This window comes from Tachysurus fulvidraco, chromosome 8 (assembly GCF_022655615.1).
Source record: "Tachysurus fulvidraco isolate hzauxx_2018 chromosome 8, HZAU_PFXX_2.0, whole genome shotgun sequence".
Classification (NCBI taxonomy): domain Eukaryota; kingdom Metazoa; phylum Chordata; class Actinopteri; order Siluriformes; family Bagridae; genus Tachysurus; species Tachysurus fulvidraco.
The window spans coordinates 20431675-20451837 of record NC_062525.1 but is presented as its reverse complement, the minus strand read 5'-3'; the positions used below and the strand labels follow the sequence as shown (position 1 = coordinate 20451837).

The 20163-nt window shown below is 39.9% G+C and overlaps 1 protein-coding gene across 1 annotated transcript in view; it reads left to right on the top strand.

Moving 5' to 3' along the window:
- LOC113662142 (cadherin-10-like) overlaps nt 1-17771 on the top strand; it is a 24060-nt gene extending 6289 nt beyond the window's left edge. Inside the window, exons 2-12 of the mRNA XM_027176825.2 lie at nt 4814-5165; nt 7763-8057; nt 10335-10454; nt 10991-11158; nt 12168-12349; nt 12565-12809; nt 13898-14034; nt 14796-14911; nt 15173-15290; nt 15516-15767; nt 15901-17771. Coding sequence (XP_027032626.2) covers nt 4950-5165; nt 7763-8057; nt 10335-10454; nt 10991-11158; nt 12168-12349; nt 12565-12809; nt 13898-14034; nt 14796-14911; nt 15173-15290; nt 15516-15767; nt 15901-16394 — 2343 coding nt within the window. The 5' untranslated portion in view covers nt 4814-4949 and the 3' untranslated portion in view covers nt 16395-17771. The remainder of the gene's footprint in view (nt 1-4813; nt 5166-7762; nt 8058-10334; nt 10455-10990; nt 11159-12167; nt 12350-12564; nt 12810-13897; nt 14035-14795; nt 14912-15172; nt 15291-15515; nt 15768-15900) is intronic.
- The last annotated feature ends 2392 nt before the right edge of the window (nt 17772-20163 follow it).

Here is a 20163-nt window from a genome sequence, read left to right as displayed (position 1 = left end):
CTCTCACTCGCTGTGTGTTCCAGAGAACCAAGCTTTATTTTTATCGTTACACTTTATTTCATTACACATTCATCTGGAGTATGCAGAGCATTATGGGTAATAGTGGGAACAAATGACCTAAGACATTTATTCTCTGATAAATAAACGGCTGTTTCGTGTGTGCAAGTAAACACAAAGTTACGTTTTTGTGTTCATTTCCATCTGAGTTATGTTTATATACTGTATGTATATATTTAGAGTGTAGATCAGGAGCGAGAGCATAAATCAGTGACACGCCCCCAAAATACATATCGCTAAAATATCTGTACTTTTAGGTACGCAAGGTGGAACAGTACAGGATTGAGTGTATTAGTATGCGCATTTTAAACAGCCCATGCAGATGATAAGACATAGCTAGTAATTCGACTAATACGTGCATATACAACAGCTCAGCTAATACAGATGGTACAGTATAGAGAGTGGTGCAGTTAATACATCCATATTAAACAACTTGTGCAGATATTGTGGGTAGTGCGATAAATATGTGCAAATTTAAAAACTATTATAAAAAAAGAAAATCTTTGATTGAACAGATAAAATACAATGTTGTTGTTGTCAGCTGCAGCGTAAATACCAGTTTGTCGATTTGAGAAAGTCAGTCAGTCATTTTCTACCGCTTTATCCGAACTACCTCAGGTCACGGGGAGCCTGTGCCTATCTCAGGAGTCATCAAGGCAGGATACACCCTGGACGGAGTGACAACCCATCACAGGGCGCACACACACTCTCATTCACTCACACACTCACACACTACGGACAATTTTCCAGAGATGCCAATCAACCTACCATGTATGTCTTTGGACCAGGGGAGGAAACCAGAGTACCCGGAGGAAACCCCCGAGGCATGGGGAGAACATGCAAACTCCGCACACACAAGGCGGAGGCGGGAATCGAACCACGACCCTGGAGGTGTGAGGCGAACGTGCTACCCACTAAGCCACCGTGCCCCCCCGATTTGAGAAAGTTGTTCTGCTTATTGCTTAGTCATGTTAGACAGAAGGGGGGCACGGGGGCTTAGTATTAGCACGTTCGCCTCACACCTCCAGGGTTGGGGGTTCGATTCCCACCTCCACCTTATGTGTGGGGTTTGCATGTTCTCCCTGTGCCTCGGGGGTTTCCTACGGGTACTCCGGTTTCCTCCCCCGGTCAAAAGACATGCATGGTAGGTTGATTGGCATCTCTGGAAACTCGTCCGTAGTGTGTGATTGCGTGAGCGAATGAGAGTGTGTGTGCCCTGGCACTCCATCCAGGGTGTATCCTGCCTCGATGCCAATGACACCTGAGATAGACACAGGCTCCCCGTGACCCGAGAAGTATGGATAAGTGGTAAAAAAGAATGAATGTTAGACAGAAGCTTTCTAGAAACTTCTGCAGGGATTCTGGTGCAGCAGATGAAGAAAGTTATATTCTGCAAATTTATTTAACACTTGTGAATAAAATATGCATAGTTTCTAGAGCACAGCGGCAAACCTGTACTGACCACAGACACTTCTGAATAAGAGGATACATACATTTTGGATTTTGAGCATGTGGAGCATGGGGTGACCTCAAGATCCGATGTGTTGTGCATCCTGAGATGCTTTAATGTTCATCATGGCTATAACGAGTGGTTAATTAAGTTCCAATGGCCTTATGGTCACAGCTTGAGTCTGTCTGCCATTCTTGGTTTAGTCCGACTGCTGAAGCCAAGAAGCTTATGAAGCATGTCACTGTGGAAAGATATCAGTCATAGAGCACCATCATCAACAGGTGGAGAAAACAAAGAACCAGAGTGATATCACTAGGAATAGGTCATTCCTCCAAAACTGACAAAAAGAACATTTATCAGGGTGGCAAAATAAAGGAGCTGTAGAAACATCTGGTAAGTACTCATCACTCCCTGTATGTGACAACCATTTCGTTTCACATGGCTGGGCTGTGGGGTAGATTGGCTAGATGGAAACGATTTCCCATGAAAAAACATCCAACCTCGACTAATTCACTCCAAACCATTTGACCGGATTTATTCCAGTCTGATGAGACCAAGGTAGACGTAATTAGTAAGTCTATTTAGAAGCAAGACAAGTCGGTGGCAACACCAAAACAACAGTCAAGCATGCTATGGAGCTGCTTCTCTTTATCTAGTCAGAGTAGATGGAATTATCATTAATAATAATGTATAACTCCAACTGTGGGGGTCACGGTGGCTTATTGGTTAGCACGTTTGCCTCACACCTCCAGGGTTGGGGGTTCGATTCCCGCCTCCACCTTGTGTGTGAGTTTGCATGTACTCCCCGTGCCTCGGGGGTTTCCTCCGGGTGCTCCGGTTTCCTCCCCCGGTCCAAAGACATGCATGGTAGGTTGATTGGCATCTCTGGAAAATTGTCCGTAGTGTGTGTGTGTGTAAGTGAATGAGAGTGTGTGTGTGCGCCCTGTGATGGGTTGTCACTCCGTCCAGGGTGTATCCTGTCTCGATGCCCGATGACGCCTGAGATAGGCACAGGCTCCCCGTGACCCGAGAAGTTCGGATAAGCGGTAGAAAATAATGAATGAATGAACTCCAACTGCTGGCCAGCCTTGCCACAAAATCTGCCTGAAACCTTTGCATAACAATGACCCAAAGCACAAATCCAAACCAACAAAGCGGAAGCACATTTTGGAAGGGGCCAAACTCAGATCTACAACCTGTGGAATGACTTAAAGACGGATATTTGCAGGAGATTCCCACTGCAATCTGACAGATCAAAGTTAATCAAGACTCTTAACCAAGTATCTACAGGGTGTGCAAACTTACAATATTCAACCAGATTATTCTGTTCTTTTACATCACAAAAACCTGTGATTTCTACCAAAGCATGTTAACTTTTTTATAGGTAATGTATATATTAAATCCTGGGTGAATGTGTGATTCTGCAGCTGCATTCTATTTCTGCAGCCTGAAACAAAATATATGCAAATTGTTTTTTCCATCATGTGTTTGTCCATAATTCGACACACACCCATGGCTCCATGGTGGAATTTCTATATTTCAGTATTATTATGAAGCGAGAGGGGAAAGAAAAACACTACAGAACTCAAATGTTCTGATCTATTCACTAAATAAATCATTTAGTGATTTTTTTTCAGAATTTCATCACTCAAATAAATGTGTGTGTGTGTGTGTGTGTGTGTGTTTTATAAATGTGTCCCTATTCTGAATTGTGTTTACATGTAGTGCTACTTTTTATTGTTTACCTGCACATCACTACATTAATATCCATTTTGCTTTTGTCTATGAAGTCTCACTCTGATAAATTCTCCATTAGGAAAATGTGTAAATTGAGGACATTCATTAAAGTCATATTTCTTCACATTTACCCGATCATTAAAGGATAATGTGCTCTCTGTGGGAGGTGGAATGCTTTCCATTGACTGTCCCTGTATAAGAAAAGCTTTGACCTGGTTTCATCTCTGCAGGACTCGTACATGCACTCGTTCACTCTTTGCTGTAGTGTACACTTCTGAGTAAGATTAGGCATGAAGGAATGTTTATTCCAGCATTTAAATACATCTGATCAGCATTACTTATGCAAAAGGCATTGCTGTAGACATCGCTGTGTTAATTTAGCTGATTATTTAGCTAGCTGCTCATACAGCCTGAAAGCATACGCGGTAAAACTAGCTAATAAAAGCACAGCAAACCAGATAGCATGCTAGTATATTCTTCTACAAAACAACTAATGATAGCCTATTAGTTTAGTTATTTATTATGCCAGTAGTTTAGCTAGACAGGTAGCATACAAGCTACGTTTTTTTTATACTAGGTATTAGTGAGCAAACTAATCCTAGGAAATCTCTTTATCATGTTAAGTAGGGTTTTATTTCTCCAACTCATTTAAATGACAGATAAAGTAACCATGGTTAAGCTTATTTTTTGCCCACTACGTCACAATTTATTTATCATTCTAGCTAAATAAAAACACCAATAACTTAATAGGCTATCACATTTGATTGTATATTTAAATTGATTTTCATTTTTATCAATGCAAGAGATATTAGTGCAGTTATTACTCAGTGACAGTAACAATTGTCTCATTATCCTAGACACATGAAACAAACTAGCGATTTACAACTCGCAGATAAGCAGATAAAACTGAAACGTCAAACGTTGCTATCTGTAATGTCAGTGTGATGATGTGCACATGCGCTGCTGCTACTCAGTGGGTTAACGCATGCAATACCTCATCATTTGCTTTGCAAACCATCCAGACTGAAGCATGTCAAATCTGCATGGCCTCGGATGATGGATTTCACTAATATAGTGCCTGACATTGTTTTGTTCAACGACATAATATACTCTAATTTTCATATACATCAGAAGTTCTGAGCCAGCTGGACTTGGACAAGTGCTAAGAATATCATAGAAACTGGTTAAGCACTTGAGAAAAACATGACTGAAACATTTAGTTTGAACTCTATAAGAACTCGGCTACGAACTGCAAAACAATTTGGATATACATTGATTAATAAATAGCTGATCAAAAATCAAATGGTTTAATAATTTGCTGGTCTGGTTCTTCTGTTCCTAAAAAGGTAACTATGAAGACTTTGTTTTGGATTAGAGCATTAAAGGAACTTGAATCAGTTGCAGTGATTATTTAGAACTTTGTAAGCAACTAAATTTCTGAATTATAACTGATGTTTCTAGCCAAAGTAAGTAGCTTTAGAAGAACTTTTGTCTGAAGAACTAATAACTGCATTAGCTTAATAATTCAGAAGCATAATCACTAAGTCAAGCTGTTTCTCCCCCTTTTAGATGGACCCTGAAATCTGGACCTAATGGATTAATGAACACTTCCAGAAGATCTGGATTGTTGTTGATAGAAAGATAATTTGATTGGAGGTTTACAGGATTCCTCAAGCAGGTTTTTCCACTGGATATTCACTTCAGTATGAGAACTCCTCTGGTTTTATTGACATGGCTTTGCCTGTGGGAAGAGTCAAAGGGTATGCTGAGGACTACAGGTGGACTAAGTGGAGAAACATGGAGCCAGATGAGAGCTGATGGAGTTCCGGTAATGCTTAGACGCTCCAAACGAGGGTGGATGTGGAATCAGTTCTTCCTGTTGGAGGAATATACAGGGAATGATGATCAGTACGTTGGAAAGGTATGGGGATGGGATGTTCTTGTTCTAGTTCCCATTTCTGTCTTAATGAAAAGGTAGTTAACGGGTCGAGTTCACATTACAGCAATCTGACCAACATTTGCTTAAAGTTTGTCTTCATTTCAGTGACTCCTCCATCTCCTCCATGGAACCTGCTGGAACTGTATTTACATTTGAATTTACATTAAATAAAACTGAGGCCAACTTCTTTTGTGATATTCCAAAGTTTTGGGTGACTCCAAAACTTATCCCAGGACCAGAGGGCAGAGGGAATACATCGTGGTAGGGATGCCAGTCAGTCTTAGGCAACGTTTATATTTAATAAATACAATGTACCATATTTTAACATTTGTCCTATCCTGGTCAGGGTCATGATGGATCTGAAGGAAAAAATGTCTAAAACTAAAATGTTGCTAAAACTAAAACTTATACCAGAGCTCTTCAAAGAGAACATTCAAAAAATTAGTTTAGGACTGAAACTGGAGCCCTTTCCATACCCTGGACAGGACACTAGTCATTCACAGGAATTGTACCATATTTGAACATTATATATGTACTCTTGTATCCTCTTCTTCTCTTCTGGATAGCTGTCAGGACAAGAAATGTTAGGAAGCCTGATGTATGTTGGATAGCATAATGACATCCATCTTTATGGTCATTCCGGAAGTACTGAAATTTCATCCTTATAAGTAATAAGAAAATAAGAAAATCAAGCCTCACTACCCTCCGGTTAGTTTGTACTCTGCCACTTTTAATGGCAGCTCCAGTTTGTTAATCAGGTAAACGTGATAAACGTCTTGATGTTGTTTATACAATTACACAGCTTCTGGGCTTCTGTACAGAAAGTTCAGGCTGAGTGAAGTGGAACTGATAAACAAACCAGTGCTCAGCTTTTATATTAATGTGCAATACATCTTCTGCTTTCAAGAAGCATGAAACAAATCGAAGTGCAATGAAATGTGTCCAAGTTGCAATTTGTTTAAATCCTTACCGAGGTGTCCGGGATTCATAGTGTCACTGTGGAGGTGCAGCTTTTACAAAAAGTAGGTCAAAACATTCTGTTTGCACACTTCTGAAGTTCTTAATCAAATTCAGTAGAAGGATGTGGTTCTCAGATCCTGCATCATGGGTAAAAACTCACACGACTCTGAGGCACTGCAATCCTCTGATTCGCTCAACACTCAGAACTTCAGAAAGACTTGACTAAGAACTTTACAGGACTGAAGACTTCAGTTTCTTTAAGCTAAGTGTAATTTAATAAATAATACTATAGTTTTAGCTAAGTGAAGCTTGTGACTTAACCTAAGATGTAGATTTATTTGTTTCATGCTAACTGCAGTGTTGTTAGTTTAGCTAACTGTTTTTTTTTTGTTTGTTTGTTTCATGCTAGCTGTGGTATTAGGAGTTTAGCTAACTGTAGTTTTATTGTTTGTTTTATGCTGACTACAGTGTTAAAATTATAACCAAGTGTAGCATTATATACCACAATCAGATAAAGACTTAATAGCTGTAGTTGAAATTTAGTTTTCCATACAGATATGAGGTGGAAATGAAACATTAAGAACAGGATGTACTGCTGCTGATCCTAAACAGAGAGAGAGAGAAAGAAATCAATTCTTAAGCCCTAGCACAGATAGAAATGCACTCCTGATCAATGTATATTGGAAATGTAATTACACGATCCATAGGAAAAGTGATGCACAGATGCTTGGGGTGGGGTGGGGTGGGGGCAATTTCATCACTTTCCTGACTTCTTATCTTTAGCGGGAATGGCTAATGTGGTGTGAGAGTGGAGAAAATGGCATCATTTAGCTTTCTGCAGTAACAAATCATGAGGACACTGGATTAATATTGGCTGTGTCCCAAACACAAATTTTGCTAACCTCACAGCTAATATCACTAAGCTACAGCTAGCTGTTATCGCTCAACATTGTATTGTACTACATGGGGCATTATGAAAGTCTCCCCTTAGTGTTTAGCTGCAATTCTGGAAGTCATTCTGTAATTTTTCATTGGTACTAATAGATTTGTTTAAGGACAGTGACATGATAAATGAGTTTGCTATAGTTAGCAGTGAGGAGTGTGAATTAGGACACAGCACACAGGTGACTCTCTGTCTAGTGTTCACTCCCTCATGAATACACGTATAAGGCCGCTGGGATTTTAGATTCTATATGAATATCGTTTAATATAGCGCACTGAGAAATATATCTCCCAGCAATTTAGGGCAAAAAAGTCTGCTTAAAGTAAGTGTCCTAAAAGACTCCTATAAACGTCCTGTAAACACTGGTGCTAACATGCTAATTGTAACTCACATACCTGAAAAACAAGGCTACATTTAACATTTAAAATGTTTTCAACTTACATGCTTTAATCTACATTTACTTTACTTATTGTTAGTCATAGTGTTATACCTAGATTTAAACTACATTTACTTATAGTTAGTTATAGTTTTATACCTATACTTTTTGTATCTGTTGGCCAATCACGCTAATCAACAAGATCTACGCTATTAGTTAACTTCACATAAATGAATTCAACACCATGCTGTGACCTGCTGCTAATGAGTTTAATGTATAAAATGGTTTATATCTCTATAGCTGCACTCTGATAAAGACAGAGAAGATGGGAAAGTGAAATACGTTCTCTCTGGGGAAGGAGCCGGAACCATTTTCGTCATCAATGAGAACTCGGGTGATCTCCATGCCACCAGGAGGCTGGACCGTGAGGAGAAAGCATCATACACTCTGAGCGCGAAGGCCGTTGATAAAGCTACAGGTCGAGACCTCGAGGGTCCTTCGACGTTCACCATCAAAATCCATGACATTAATGATAACGAGCCCAAGTTCACCAGAGACCCCTATGTTGCCTCCGTACAGGAAATGGCCGATATCGGTGAGGCATCAACCAATAATGGCACAGACACTGTCACAAAACTATATATATTTATAGACAGACATTTGTTTTTTGCTGCCACAATTCATTCATCTACAGTACCTGTCTGGCTTTCATTCATTGCCCCATATATTTATGTGTCTGGATTTCATCCGTCTGTGTAACAGCTGTCTTACTTTATGTTTCTGTCTGTCTGTCTTACTGTTTATATATCTGCCTTCCAGTCTGTCTATATTTATAGCTCTGATTCAATATCTGTATGTTTGCTTTTTTCTCTTCTCAGTGATTTTCTCCTGTTTCTTTCTATATCGACCCGTTTGTAAATCCTGTGCTATCTCTAACAGAAATCTAGAGGTCATGTGACTTTTTTCACAGTACATACATTAGTGTAGCGCATTAATCTCATGTGCCAACTGCTTATTTGTTCATTCAGTAATATTTTTACATTAGTGATGACTTTCTTGAATTCTATTTTGTGTACCGTCTTAAAGCAGGTGTTTTTCAGTTTCTCCACGTTGACCTGTTAGAATGAAAATTTACATAAAACAGCCAGTATCACAGGGTGTGACTCTGACTCAGTGTTACAAGACACAGAGTAATGGGTTCAGAACAAAGAAGATGGTTTATGTTCGCATGTGTGTGTGTGTGTGTGTGTGTGTGTGTGTGTGTGTGTGTGTGTGTGTGTGTGTGTGTGTGTGTGTGTGTGTGTGTGTGTGTGAGAGAGAGAGAGAGAGAGAGAGAGAGAGAGAGAGAGAGAGAGAGAGCTGTGCCATCTGTTCCAGTCAGCAGACTTCATCACCCAGACATAGCATGGTCCTCTTTATCCTTTACACAAAAGTAATTTACACTCAGAGTTGAGTTAATTATTGTGAATTTGAACAGATTGAACATCGAGGAAGTCAGCCATGTCAGTGAAATGAGAGCCAGAATTCAGCTGTGCTTTTTTTCACAAAAATTCTTCACATTGTTGGTTTGTCATTTTTTGAGTTTAGACCCTGACAGATGTACACTATCAAAGCGTAATGTTAACAGACTATAAATAGCACATTGCTAATCAGTTGTGTGGAGTGAAAACAATAAGCTGTCTTTTTGACTTTCCAATTTTATTTTAGCAAGGCTTCATATACAAAACTGCAGTATATTATTACCTATCATAATATACAAACTCTCTTGGCACATGCCATACTTCAAGCATCCTGTACTTCTCCCAGCCAATCAGAACCCTCTGTATTTTCCTAGCCAGTCAGATCCCTCTGTACTTCTCCCAGCCAATCAGATCCCTCTGTACTTCTCCCAGCCAATCAGATCCCTCTGTACTTCTCCTAACCAGTCAGAAACCTCTGTACTTCTCCTAACCAGTCAGATCCCTCTGTACTTCTCCTAACCAGTCAGATCCCTCTGTACTTCTCCTAACCAGTCAGATCCCTCTGTACTTCTCCTAACCAGTCAGATCCCTCTGTACTTCTCCTAGCCAGTCAGATCCCTCTGTACGTCACCTAGCCAATCAGAACAACCTGTAGGTCTGCCAGCCAATCAGAAATCCCTGTACTTATTTCAGACAATCAGAAGTCCATGTCCTTCTCCCATACATTCAGAACTTCCAGTACTTCTTCCAGCCAATCAGAACAACCTGTATGTCTCCCAGCCAATCAGAAATTCCTGTACATTTCTCAGCCAATCAGAACACCCTGTACTTCCCTCAGCTAATCAAAACATTTTTACCAGTGTCAGAACGCATTATACTCTCCACTACCTGTCAAAATCAGTGATATTGATGTATTACACATCAGTGCAGTGTTTCCATTTCACTTTGAATGAATTTTTATGCACAATTGATATGTACAATATGAACTTATTGGTGCAAAGACAAAAAGGTAATGACCATCGGCCTATAGCGCTCACTCCTATGCATTTTCCAAACCACACTACCTATTCACTAACTAGTCAACATAAACACTGCCACCAGTCAGCAGTGGTGTACAGTGTAGATGTATTTCAAATCACACCTTTTTCACTGTATAAGCCACACAAACCCCATCATTATTCCACTATGGACATCAAAAACTACACACTTTATCCACTATATATACACATGTAACCACTAACAGGTTATTTACCAGTGCTTTTACAGTACATTTTATAGTCTGCTGTGGATGGGTCTTAAATAAAACACTATTTTTACTATATAGGCAACAAAATTATCAGTCCACTGTGGGGGGCATCCTAAACAACACACCCTGTTTAAATCTCTTCCTGTTATTTCTTCTTCATATTCAGGTACCTTCGTTGTCCAGGTAACAGCGACAGATGCTGATGATGCTATGTATGGAAACAGTGCCAAAGTTGTGTACAGCATTCTGCAGGGCCAGCCATACTTCTCCATAGACCCAGAGACAGGTCAGTTACATAATAATAATAATAATAATAATAATAATAATAATAATAATAATAATAATAATAATAATAATAATAAGTCAAATAGAATCCCTATTCTGACTAGTCACATTGAACTACCAATAGCAACATGGCTCTGATATTAAAATGTCTATAGTAACAGAAATGTGTATCATTGGAGTCTTGTTGCAAATGCTTTATTACAGTTGGTGGTAAAATTGGAATTAAGTTTTCTGGCATGTTCAAGACACTTGCGATGACATACTATATGTTTTTCTAATTGCTGTGGTATAAGATGAATAAAACACTTAGGTACACACTGTCAGCTTTGGGATATCTGCTCCATCAGACTACCCCACTGTTGGTTATTTTTCCTGCCTATTGTGTTGTGCAGCTGTCCCATAGAGGGAGTCTTTATACATTAAACATGCTAGGAAGGACTCACTATGAGATACAGTGGCAAATAGAGGTAGATAATGCACAGTAACAGAGAATGAGAAAGTCGTGTACCAACGCTGTACCTCTGTGCTATGGTACAGGGATCATCAGGACGGCACTGCCCAACATGAAGCGTGAAAACCGTGAACACTACCAAGTGGTCATTCAGGCTAAAGACATGCACGGACAGCAAGGTGGTTTGACTGGGACCACCACAGTTAATATCACACTGCTCGATGTTAACAACAACCCACCCCGGTTTACTCATGGTAAGTGAGTGTATGTGTGTGTGTGTGTGTGTTTGTGTGTGTGTGTGTATGTACCTTTACACAAACCGGGGTCTAGGTCCAAATCCATCATGAGCAAGTCAGAAGCAATAGTGACACAGAAAAACTCCTTGACAAGACATCAACAATCATCTTTCTCTCTCTTTCACAGCTGCACATGATGCAAGTGAAAGGCCATCAGTAGTTATGGCATAATCAGAAAGCTGCCTATGTCCACAGTAGACACATTTCTGTCTTTCTGTCTTGTCAGAATTAAGTAGGAAATTACACAGCATCCGCTCTCTAATGTTCTTTATTCCTTCCTAAGCTTTATTAAGCTGGCGTCAGTTATCTGGCTTTGCGAAACATGTCATCAGTGTAGCTGTGAAAGACAATTCAATGTTTCTGAATACCAAGAAGTAGAATACATAAGCGAAACAAAAATAAAACAATGGGCCTCATAGGAAGCCTTGTGGAAAACCAAACTTGCCTTTTGTCTGCAGATAGGAGTCAACTTTTACATTCATAGCTGTTATGTATATAAGAGCTGTTATGTATATAAGATAGAAAGCAGGAAAATGAAGGTTCCTTAACTCTCATAATGTTTTCGAATCTGTATAGAAAAATACAACGTCTATCGTCTCAAAAGGTGCACAGAGATTTAACAACTAATTCAAGCTTGATCAGATGCCATTAGTGGGACATTTACTACAGTACCAGTGCTTTTTCAATCTGCTGTAGATATTTTCCAAAATAGCACGTAATTTATTATATAGGTTAAATAAACACCATCAGCAGTCCACTGTACAGTAAGTGTGTCCCAGTCCACATAAGCTGTTTAGTATATACGCTACACAAACGCGATCATCAGTACAACAATGTACTAAAGCTAAATGCAAGCCTGCAAGATAATAAATAATAACGTTTTTAATGTAGTACTGTACGTAGTGGTTTGGGATAGGGCCCAGATTGATAATCATTTATCTTTGTCGACATCGTTGGTGTTTTTCAGGTGTGTACCATTTCAGTGTTCCTGAGTTAGCTGAACTGGGGAGTGAATTAGGCATGGTCAAGGCTGTAGATGCTGACACAGGCAAGAACGCTGAGATGAACTACAGAATCGTAGATGAACAGGACACATTTCAAATCACCACTGACCCTGCAAGCCAAGAGGGAGTGCTTATTCTGAAGAAGGTAGGGAGCCTAAGCAGCTTTGCTTTTTGTTCAGAATGAAGTAGGGGGATTAATTTATTGTTCATTTTCTGCAGCGCTGACAACTGGAACTACAAATCATGTTAATCTCTTATCAGTTCTAATATTACTGCACATTCACTCAGTCCTTCATGGTGAATGTTCCACATAAACAGATTAAGAATGTGTGATTCATTTTTTTTTTATCTGTTGCTCAGCCCCTGGACTACGAGAGAAGAGCATCGTACACACTCAGGCTGCAGGTGGAAAACGTATACCTGGACCCTAGATTTCAGATGTCTGGGGACTCTGCTACAGTGAAGGTCTCTGTGGAGGATGTAAACGAGCCACCGGTCTTTAAGCGTCCTATCTACATGATGGAGGTCAAAGAAGACGCTCAGATTGGAACAGTTATCGGAGCTGTTAGTGCTGTGGACCCAGACGCTAATCGTAAACCTGTCAGGTATGCTAAAGATTAGTATTGTTACTGTAGTGTAGCGAGGATAATGACATAACTCATAAATATACAATATAACTATTCACAAAGTCTGCATAAGCACTTCCCAGAGAAAGGGTAATACGTTATAGGTCGTTGTGACCCACCCTACATCCCATAATGACCTGCCAAATAGGGTTGTGATAAATTGATGGAAATCAGTGTAGCAAATTAGATTAAATAACAGCAGATTGTATTACATTAGACTGTATAACAGTAGATTAGATATAGTGTTTAAATATTGGAGTAGCTTAGATTATGAAACAGTAGATTAGATTGAATAACAGTAGATTATAGTAAATTAGATTTGACTTCAACAAGTTAAATTATGTAACAGTAGATTGGTGTGTGTGTGGGGGGGGGGCACGGTGGCTTAGTGGTTAGCACATTTGCCTCACATCTCCAGGTTTGGGGGGTCCGATTCACGCCTCTGCCTTGTGTGTGTGTGGAGTTTGCATGTTCTCACGTGCCTCGGGGGTTTCCTCCAGGTACTCCGGTTTCCTCCCCCGGTCCAAAGACATGCATGGTAGGTTGATTGGCATCTCTGGAAAATTGTCCGTAGTGTGTGATTGCATGAGTGAATGAGAGTGTGTGTGTGCCCTGTGATGGGTTGGCACTCGATCCAGGGTGTATCCTGCCTCGATGCCCGATGACGCCTGAGATAGGCACAGGCTCCCCGTGACCCGAGTAGTTTGGATAAGCGGTAGAAAATGAATGAATGAATGAATAGATTAGATCAGACAATAGTAGATTAGATTAGGTAAATTGCATTATATTAGAATCAGTTTCATTATATAATAGTATACTGGATTAGATTACTTATTTTACTAGTAGATTGGACTATAAACTTGCAGATTAAATCACCAAATAGTAGATTAGATTAGATTAGATTAGATTAGATTAGATTAGATTAGATTATGTTGGGTTAGATTAGAGATTTCATAAGTGTTGCATATAGATGTAAAACAGTTTAGATTCATTTTAGTAAGAGTACATTGATAATTACATGATGAAAAATGTTGACTTGTACATATAATTGTGTGTGTTGTGTACAGGTACATGATTGACTGGCACACAGATATGGATCACGTCTTCAACATCCATCCAAATAACGGCTCGCTCTTCATCTCACGCTCTCTCGACAGAGAGGAAAAAGCCTGGCACAATATATCAGTGCAGGCTGCTGAATACAGTAGGTCCTTTATTCTATTTCATATTGTTTCCTAAACCAAAGGAGTTCACCATGACGATCTATTTGCTCTGAAGGTTTCTTCCTCTCGACACCATCGCCTCTAGCTTGCTCATTACAAATACATTTCGATTCGATTTTTACATCCTGGTTTCTGTAAAGCTGCTTTAGGAAAACATGCATTGTTAAAAGTGTTTGTTTATCACATATACATTACAGCTGAGTGGCAATTATTTTCTTCACATATCCTAGATTCTTAGCAAACTGGGGTCATAGCACAGGGTCAGCCATGAAACAGCCACCTGGAGCAGACAGGGTTAAGGGTCTTGCTCAAAGGCACAACATACTGTAGCCAGCTTGGTGGTTCTGGGTTTTAAACTCCTGAGCTTCTGATCAACAACCCAGAGCCTTGACAGTTTGGGTTTCACTGCTCATTTGTCCAACATCTTTACTACTTACTGTAAATCATTAGGGCAGGGACTAAGAGCATCACTATCCTAAAAATGCTGCTGAGAATGTTACAGTATGAGCAATACTGTACACTGGATCTTATCATTCCCTCTTCAGTTCACATATTTACCCCTGATTTTCTTTGGGTTTAAAGTTGAGCAGGTATGTTTAAGGCAAAGCGTATAGGCATACTAAAATATCTGGCAACCTCAAAGAACGATATATTTGCAAAACCTGATTACAGAACCCAGGTATGAAACCGAATGAAAGTTAAAGTTAAAGCCGCTCTTATCCATTTGATGTTTCACCTGCAGATGGTCTGATTGGTCACGTACCCGTCTACATCAAAGTTCTGGATGTTAACGATAACGCCCCGACCTTCGACACGGAGTACGAAGCTTTCATCTGTGAAAACGCCAAAGTGGGTCAGGTAATCTGCAGATGCTGATTATTTTTGAATCGTTACTCACTGTGGAGGAATTATAGCTTTGGGGTTTCTGCATTCTAATTAATATTAATCTGCAACAATTAACTCAATGATTAATTCAATACTATTACAGCTCAAAGAAAAATATTATGCAGTAAAATTGACATGCTTTTATTCTGATCATAGTGTTATTAATTAATCAAGTATTTATCATATCCTTAAAACACAAAATTTGACTCATCTCTTTATCTCGTTATCTTTTAGACAATCCAAACGGTGAGCGCTTCAGACGCCGACCAGCCAAACAGAGGCCATCGTTTTTTTTTCCGTTTAGCATCGGAGTCTTTTGAGAAATCCAACTTCTCCGTTCGAGACAACAAAGGTGACTTACAGCAAAGGGTAACTCCTAAACACTGCAGCTTTCCATAATTTGTTTTTAACGTCTGCTTGCCTTCATGAGTTCGGTAAATAAACGGTAGCATATATAAGCATGCTAACTTTGCTAGTGCTACTGATGAAGGCCTTGCTAGCTAAAGGTCTCAGCACTGACCATGAGCTAGAATTTGCAACTAAAAGCTGCGTTTTCCTTGTTTAAATATTTCCACAGATAACACGGCTACGATACTGACTCAGCGGAACGGCTACAGTCGCATGGAGAGGAATTTCTATCTGCTTCCTGTGGTGATCACAGACGGAGATCTCCCTGAGCAGAGCAGCACCAATACGCTAACGATACGTGTGTGCTCGTGTGATCGAGATGGAAACAAGAGGAAATGCGAGGCAGAGGCATTTGCACTTAATGCGGGACTTAGCACAGGAGCACTAGTTGCAATTCTTGTCTGTATCGTCATTTTGCTGAGTAAGAACAAATTACTACTATCAATTTTTCACATCATCAATACATCTGCATAAAACTAGCGGAATGTTGTTAGTTGGTTTTATTGAGAATTTACTAAGTCCTTTGTCCTCTTAACCCCTCCCCTTCTACGCAGTGATTGTCGTCTTGTTCACGGCTTTGAAGAGGCAGCGAGTGAAGCTGGATCCTCTGATCGTCTCCAAAGAGGACGTGAGGGACAACGTCGTGAGCTACGACGACGAAGGCGGTGGTGAAGAAGACACGCAAGCATTCGACATCGGAACTTTGCGAAAAGTCGAATCACTGGACGACACCAAGCAACGCAGAGACGTCGCACCTGAGATAATGCGGCGCTCTGCACCAAAAATCTACAACAAGTCTGAACCTGACATCCAGGACTACATCTCTCAGAGGTTAAGCGAGAATGATTCAGATCCAGGAGCACCACCGTATGATTCACTGGCTACGTACGCTTATGAGGGAAACGGTTCGACTGCTGAGAGTCTCAGCTCTCTGGAATCAGTCAGCAGCGATGCGTGGAGCGATTACGAAGTTCTGTATGAGCTGGGACCCAGATTTAAGAGACTCGCGGAAATGTACGGAGGAGAGGACAGCGACGGAGAATCGTAACAAAGCAGTAAAGTGGGGTGTGGATTTGAACAATCAGTTTGTTAAAACAAGGCCAGGATTTTAGAAACTGGCAGAAATCTACAGTACAGATAAGGCTTGTGGTAAGGACAAAATTGTGCTTACACAGAACGACTGCTGGAGACAAATCTGCTGTGTTTATTAAGGCTTTTAAGAAATGGATGGATTTCTTTTACCATATATTCTCTGAGAAATAACGCTAACTATATAACAAACTATCACAGGAAGATGTACATGCTTCCTGTTTGAGTCTGCAGCCAAAATGTACAGAAAAGAAAGTGACACAAAAGTCAGTTAACTCCAGAATAAGTCAGGAATAAAGGACACAGAAGGCCACAGATACAGAGACTTCACGAGACTTGGATGGGGTTTAAGTGTGACTGGAGTTTGATCTCTGATTCTTTTACAACAACAAAATAACGAACGTTCAGATGTAACTGCAATTGATTCCCAATAAAAATATCTGTTACTAATGACACGACGAACATAAACATTAGATTTATCAAAGAAGAAGAAAAAAGGTGTGAATCAAAATGTTTGTGTCAGAAAGGAGGTCCACGTTTAATGCAGGATTTTATTTATTTATTTATTTATTTATTTATTTAAATCAAGGAAAAAATGCTCCAGAAGTGAGGGAAAGAGAAATCTGACTTTGGGACTGGAAGCAGTTACCAGAAAAAAATAAGGAAAATGAGAGACAACAAAACCCATCCACAAGAAACTTTGATCAATTATGCAACACATGACATGGGTCAACGTGCCAGATCAGTCGGTGAGTCAGTACATCGGTCAGTCTGTCATTAAGAGACTCGGGGAGTCACTCATAACCATTAGTCAGTCAGTCACAGAGGAGTCTATAGGTGAGTTAGTACTGTATGTGCCAGTCAGTTAGTCAGTATATGAGGCAAGTGAAACTGTCCGTATGTCAGTGAGTCATGGCTCATCTGTCAGTATATTATTCTGAAAATCAATCTGTCAGTGATTGGTACTTAATGAGTCAGATAGTGAGTCAGTCTGTTAATGAATCAGTGAGTCATTGAATCTGTCAGTTAATAAATTGGTCATTAATTCAGTTAATGAGTTAGTCATTGCGTCAGTCTGTCATTTATTTAGTATGTCAGTCATGAATCAGTCAGTGAGTGATATTTAGAGTGCAAAAGAAATTGATCTGCATACAGTAACTCCCTGCACACACAGCGCTGGGGTCGGGACATGACGTGGGTTTTTGGGACGTACCACATTTGCGGCTGTGAGTTTGACCAGAATATCAAACTTAATTCTATTGAAATACAGATAAACGTAGATGTAACATTTACCAATCATTATCCACCTTACCGTATTGTATACTATCATATTTTGTATCAAATATTTATACAACATTAAAAGATACAGAAAATGAAGGTGTTTGGTTATTTTTCTAACAAAAAGTGCTGTAATGATGTGCACAAAAAACACCAACTAAGTGCGCTAGTTATGGGTTGATGTGATGTGCTTTGTGTTTCATGGTCTTTCTACAGAGCCTTGCGTAAGTTTTCACGACCTTTCACGACCAAACTAAGAGGCCCGGACACTGGGCCCAGTGTGATGGAATGGGTGCACATACTTTTGGCTATATAGTGTATCTTAGAATAGTTAAATCTGGGCCCTCATAAGGCACTCTTATTTTAGTGCTTTAGGTTCAAGCTGTAGGATTCTGCTCCTTTCTATTTTTTCTTGAGTCATGTATTTGTTAGTGTCTGTCTTCTGCATCTGAGAAATGGGTCATCGCCTGGATACTAAACCTACCCTCATACACACAGAGGTTTTCAAATGTGGGCAAATTCTAGATATATAGGGGTATATTTAATATCCGTTTATTTTTGAAGGAGGGATGATTCACTGATGCTGTTTCTGCAAATGTGTTTGGTTTTTTTATGATCCAGATGTGATTAATAGCAGAAACGAGGCAAAATATAGGCTGTGAGGGGAAGCGTCTCGACGCGACACCCAGTTTAACCCAGTTTTGTCAAATGACTGTGAGCAAAAAAGTCTACAAATTGATTAATGACTTTACCGACTTCGCTGCTAACTATTCCAGACATCAAATTACAAGCGTTTGAATGATTTAATCCGATCTCTGAACATCTTTACCAGCCTTACGAAGCTGTACTGCTACCGTTGTGTGCTTTTAATACATTTCTCAATTCTTTTAAACTTAAAAGGAAAGAAAACTTGTCAGCATGTAAGGTGCAGTGGGTGTTTAAATCAAGTCAACACATTCGGCATGGTGTGAAGCAGCACCTGCTGAGTGCATCTGCTAACCCCAGTGTTAGTGAGACACTTTTCACTGGTAATGCGGTGCAGTGGAGCGGATTCAGTTTCTGTATATTACAAAAGCAAATGTATTTCGATAGAATTTTATTGTTATTATTATTCGTTTTTAAACCCCTTCGGGGAGCCTTCGGCTATTACAAAGGTAATAAATCCTTTCCTATCCCTCAATGTATCTATACATGCAGCATACCAGTAGAATTGGAAGAATCTCAGCTTTAAGACTCCAAAGACCATTTCAACTTAAATGAAACACAATTCCAACAGCAAGCGGCTGAATTAAGAAGCAGAACAAATGTGTAAACATTGCATACGCACCAGAACTGACACATGCAATCGGCGCCTATGTTACGAACTAGGGTTGCAAAGGGGTGGAAAGTTTCCACGGGAACTTCATTCATTCATTCATTTTCTACCGCTTATCCGAACTACTCGGGTCACGGGGAGCCTGTGCCTATCTCAGGTGTCATCGGGCATCAAGGCAGGATACACCCTGGACGGAGTGCCAACCCATCACAGGGCACACACACTCTCATTCACACACACACTACGGACAATTTTCCAGAGATGCCAATCAACCTACCATGCATGTCTTTGGACCGGGGGAGGAAACCGGAGTACCCGGAGGAAACCCCCGAGGCACGGGGAGAACATGCAAACTCCACACACACAAGGCGGAGGCGGGAATCGAACCCCCGACCCTGGAGGTGTGAGGCGAACGTGCTAACCACTAAGCCACCATGTCCCCCCGGAACTTAATCTGGGGAATTTTTGAAATATTCTAAATTGGAAACTTTACGGGAAATTATAGAGATTTACGGGAATTTATGGGAATATACAGGAATTTATGGGAATTATTTGGAAATATAGGGAAATTTATATAAACTAAATCATATATAAATATAAATAAACATTTAGTTTGGCCATAAGCAGACATGCATGCGAGGTAATACAAATTTTAAAAATGACATCTTGACTGATTTAATTGTAAGTAGAACTTGAATTGATTCTTTCATTGAGTGCTTATTAGGTCTCTGCTTCTGTGGTAGTCAAGGACTAGAAAATGGAGGGGAATTGGATTTTTGTTTTATTTCGGGGGGGGGGGGGTTGAGTGTGTGTGTGTGTGTGTGTGTGGGGGGGTCATCAAATGATCTGTGCATGTGCTAACACTCCTAATTTACTGCTTATTAAGAGTTAGTAAGGTATTTATTAAGTTTAGGTATTGGGAACAATTAAGAACGTAGAATACGGTAATGCAGAATAAGGCATTAATATGTGCTTAATAAGTACTAATAAATAGCCAATATTCTATTCATATTCATGCTAATAAGCAACTAGTTAAATGAGCCTAAAATATTTCCATATATTTCTGTTTTCCATTCCCATGGAAAGTTTCCAGCCTTGAAAATTCCCGGAATTTTGCAACCCTATTACGAACACA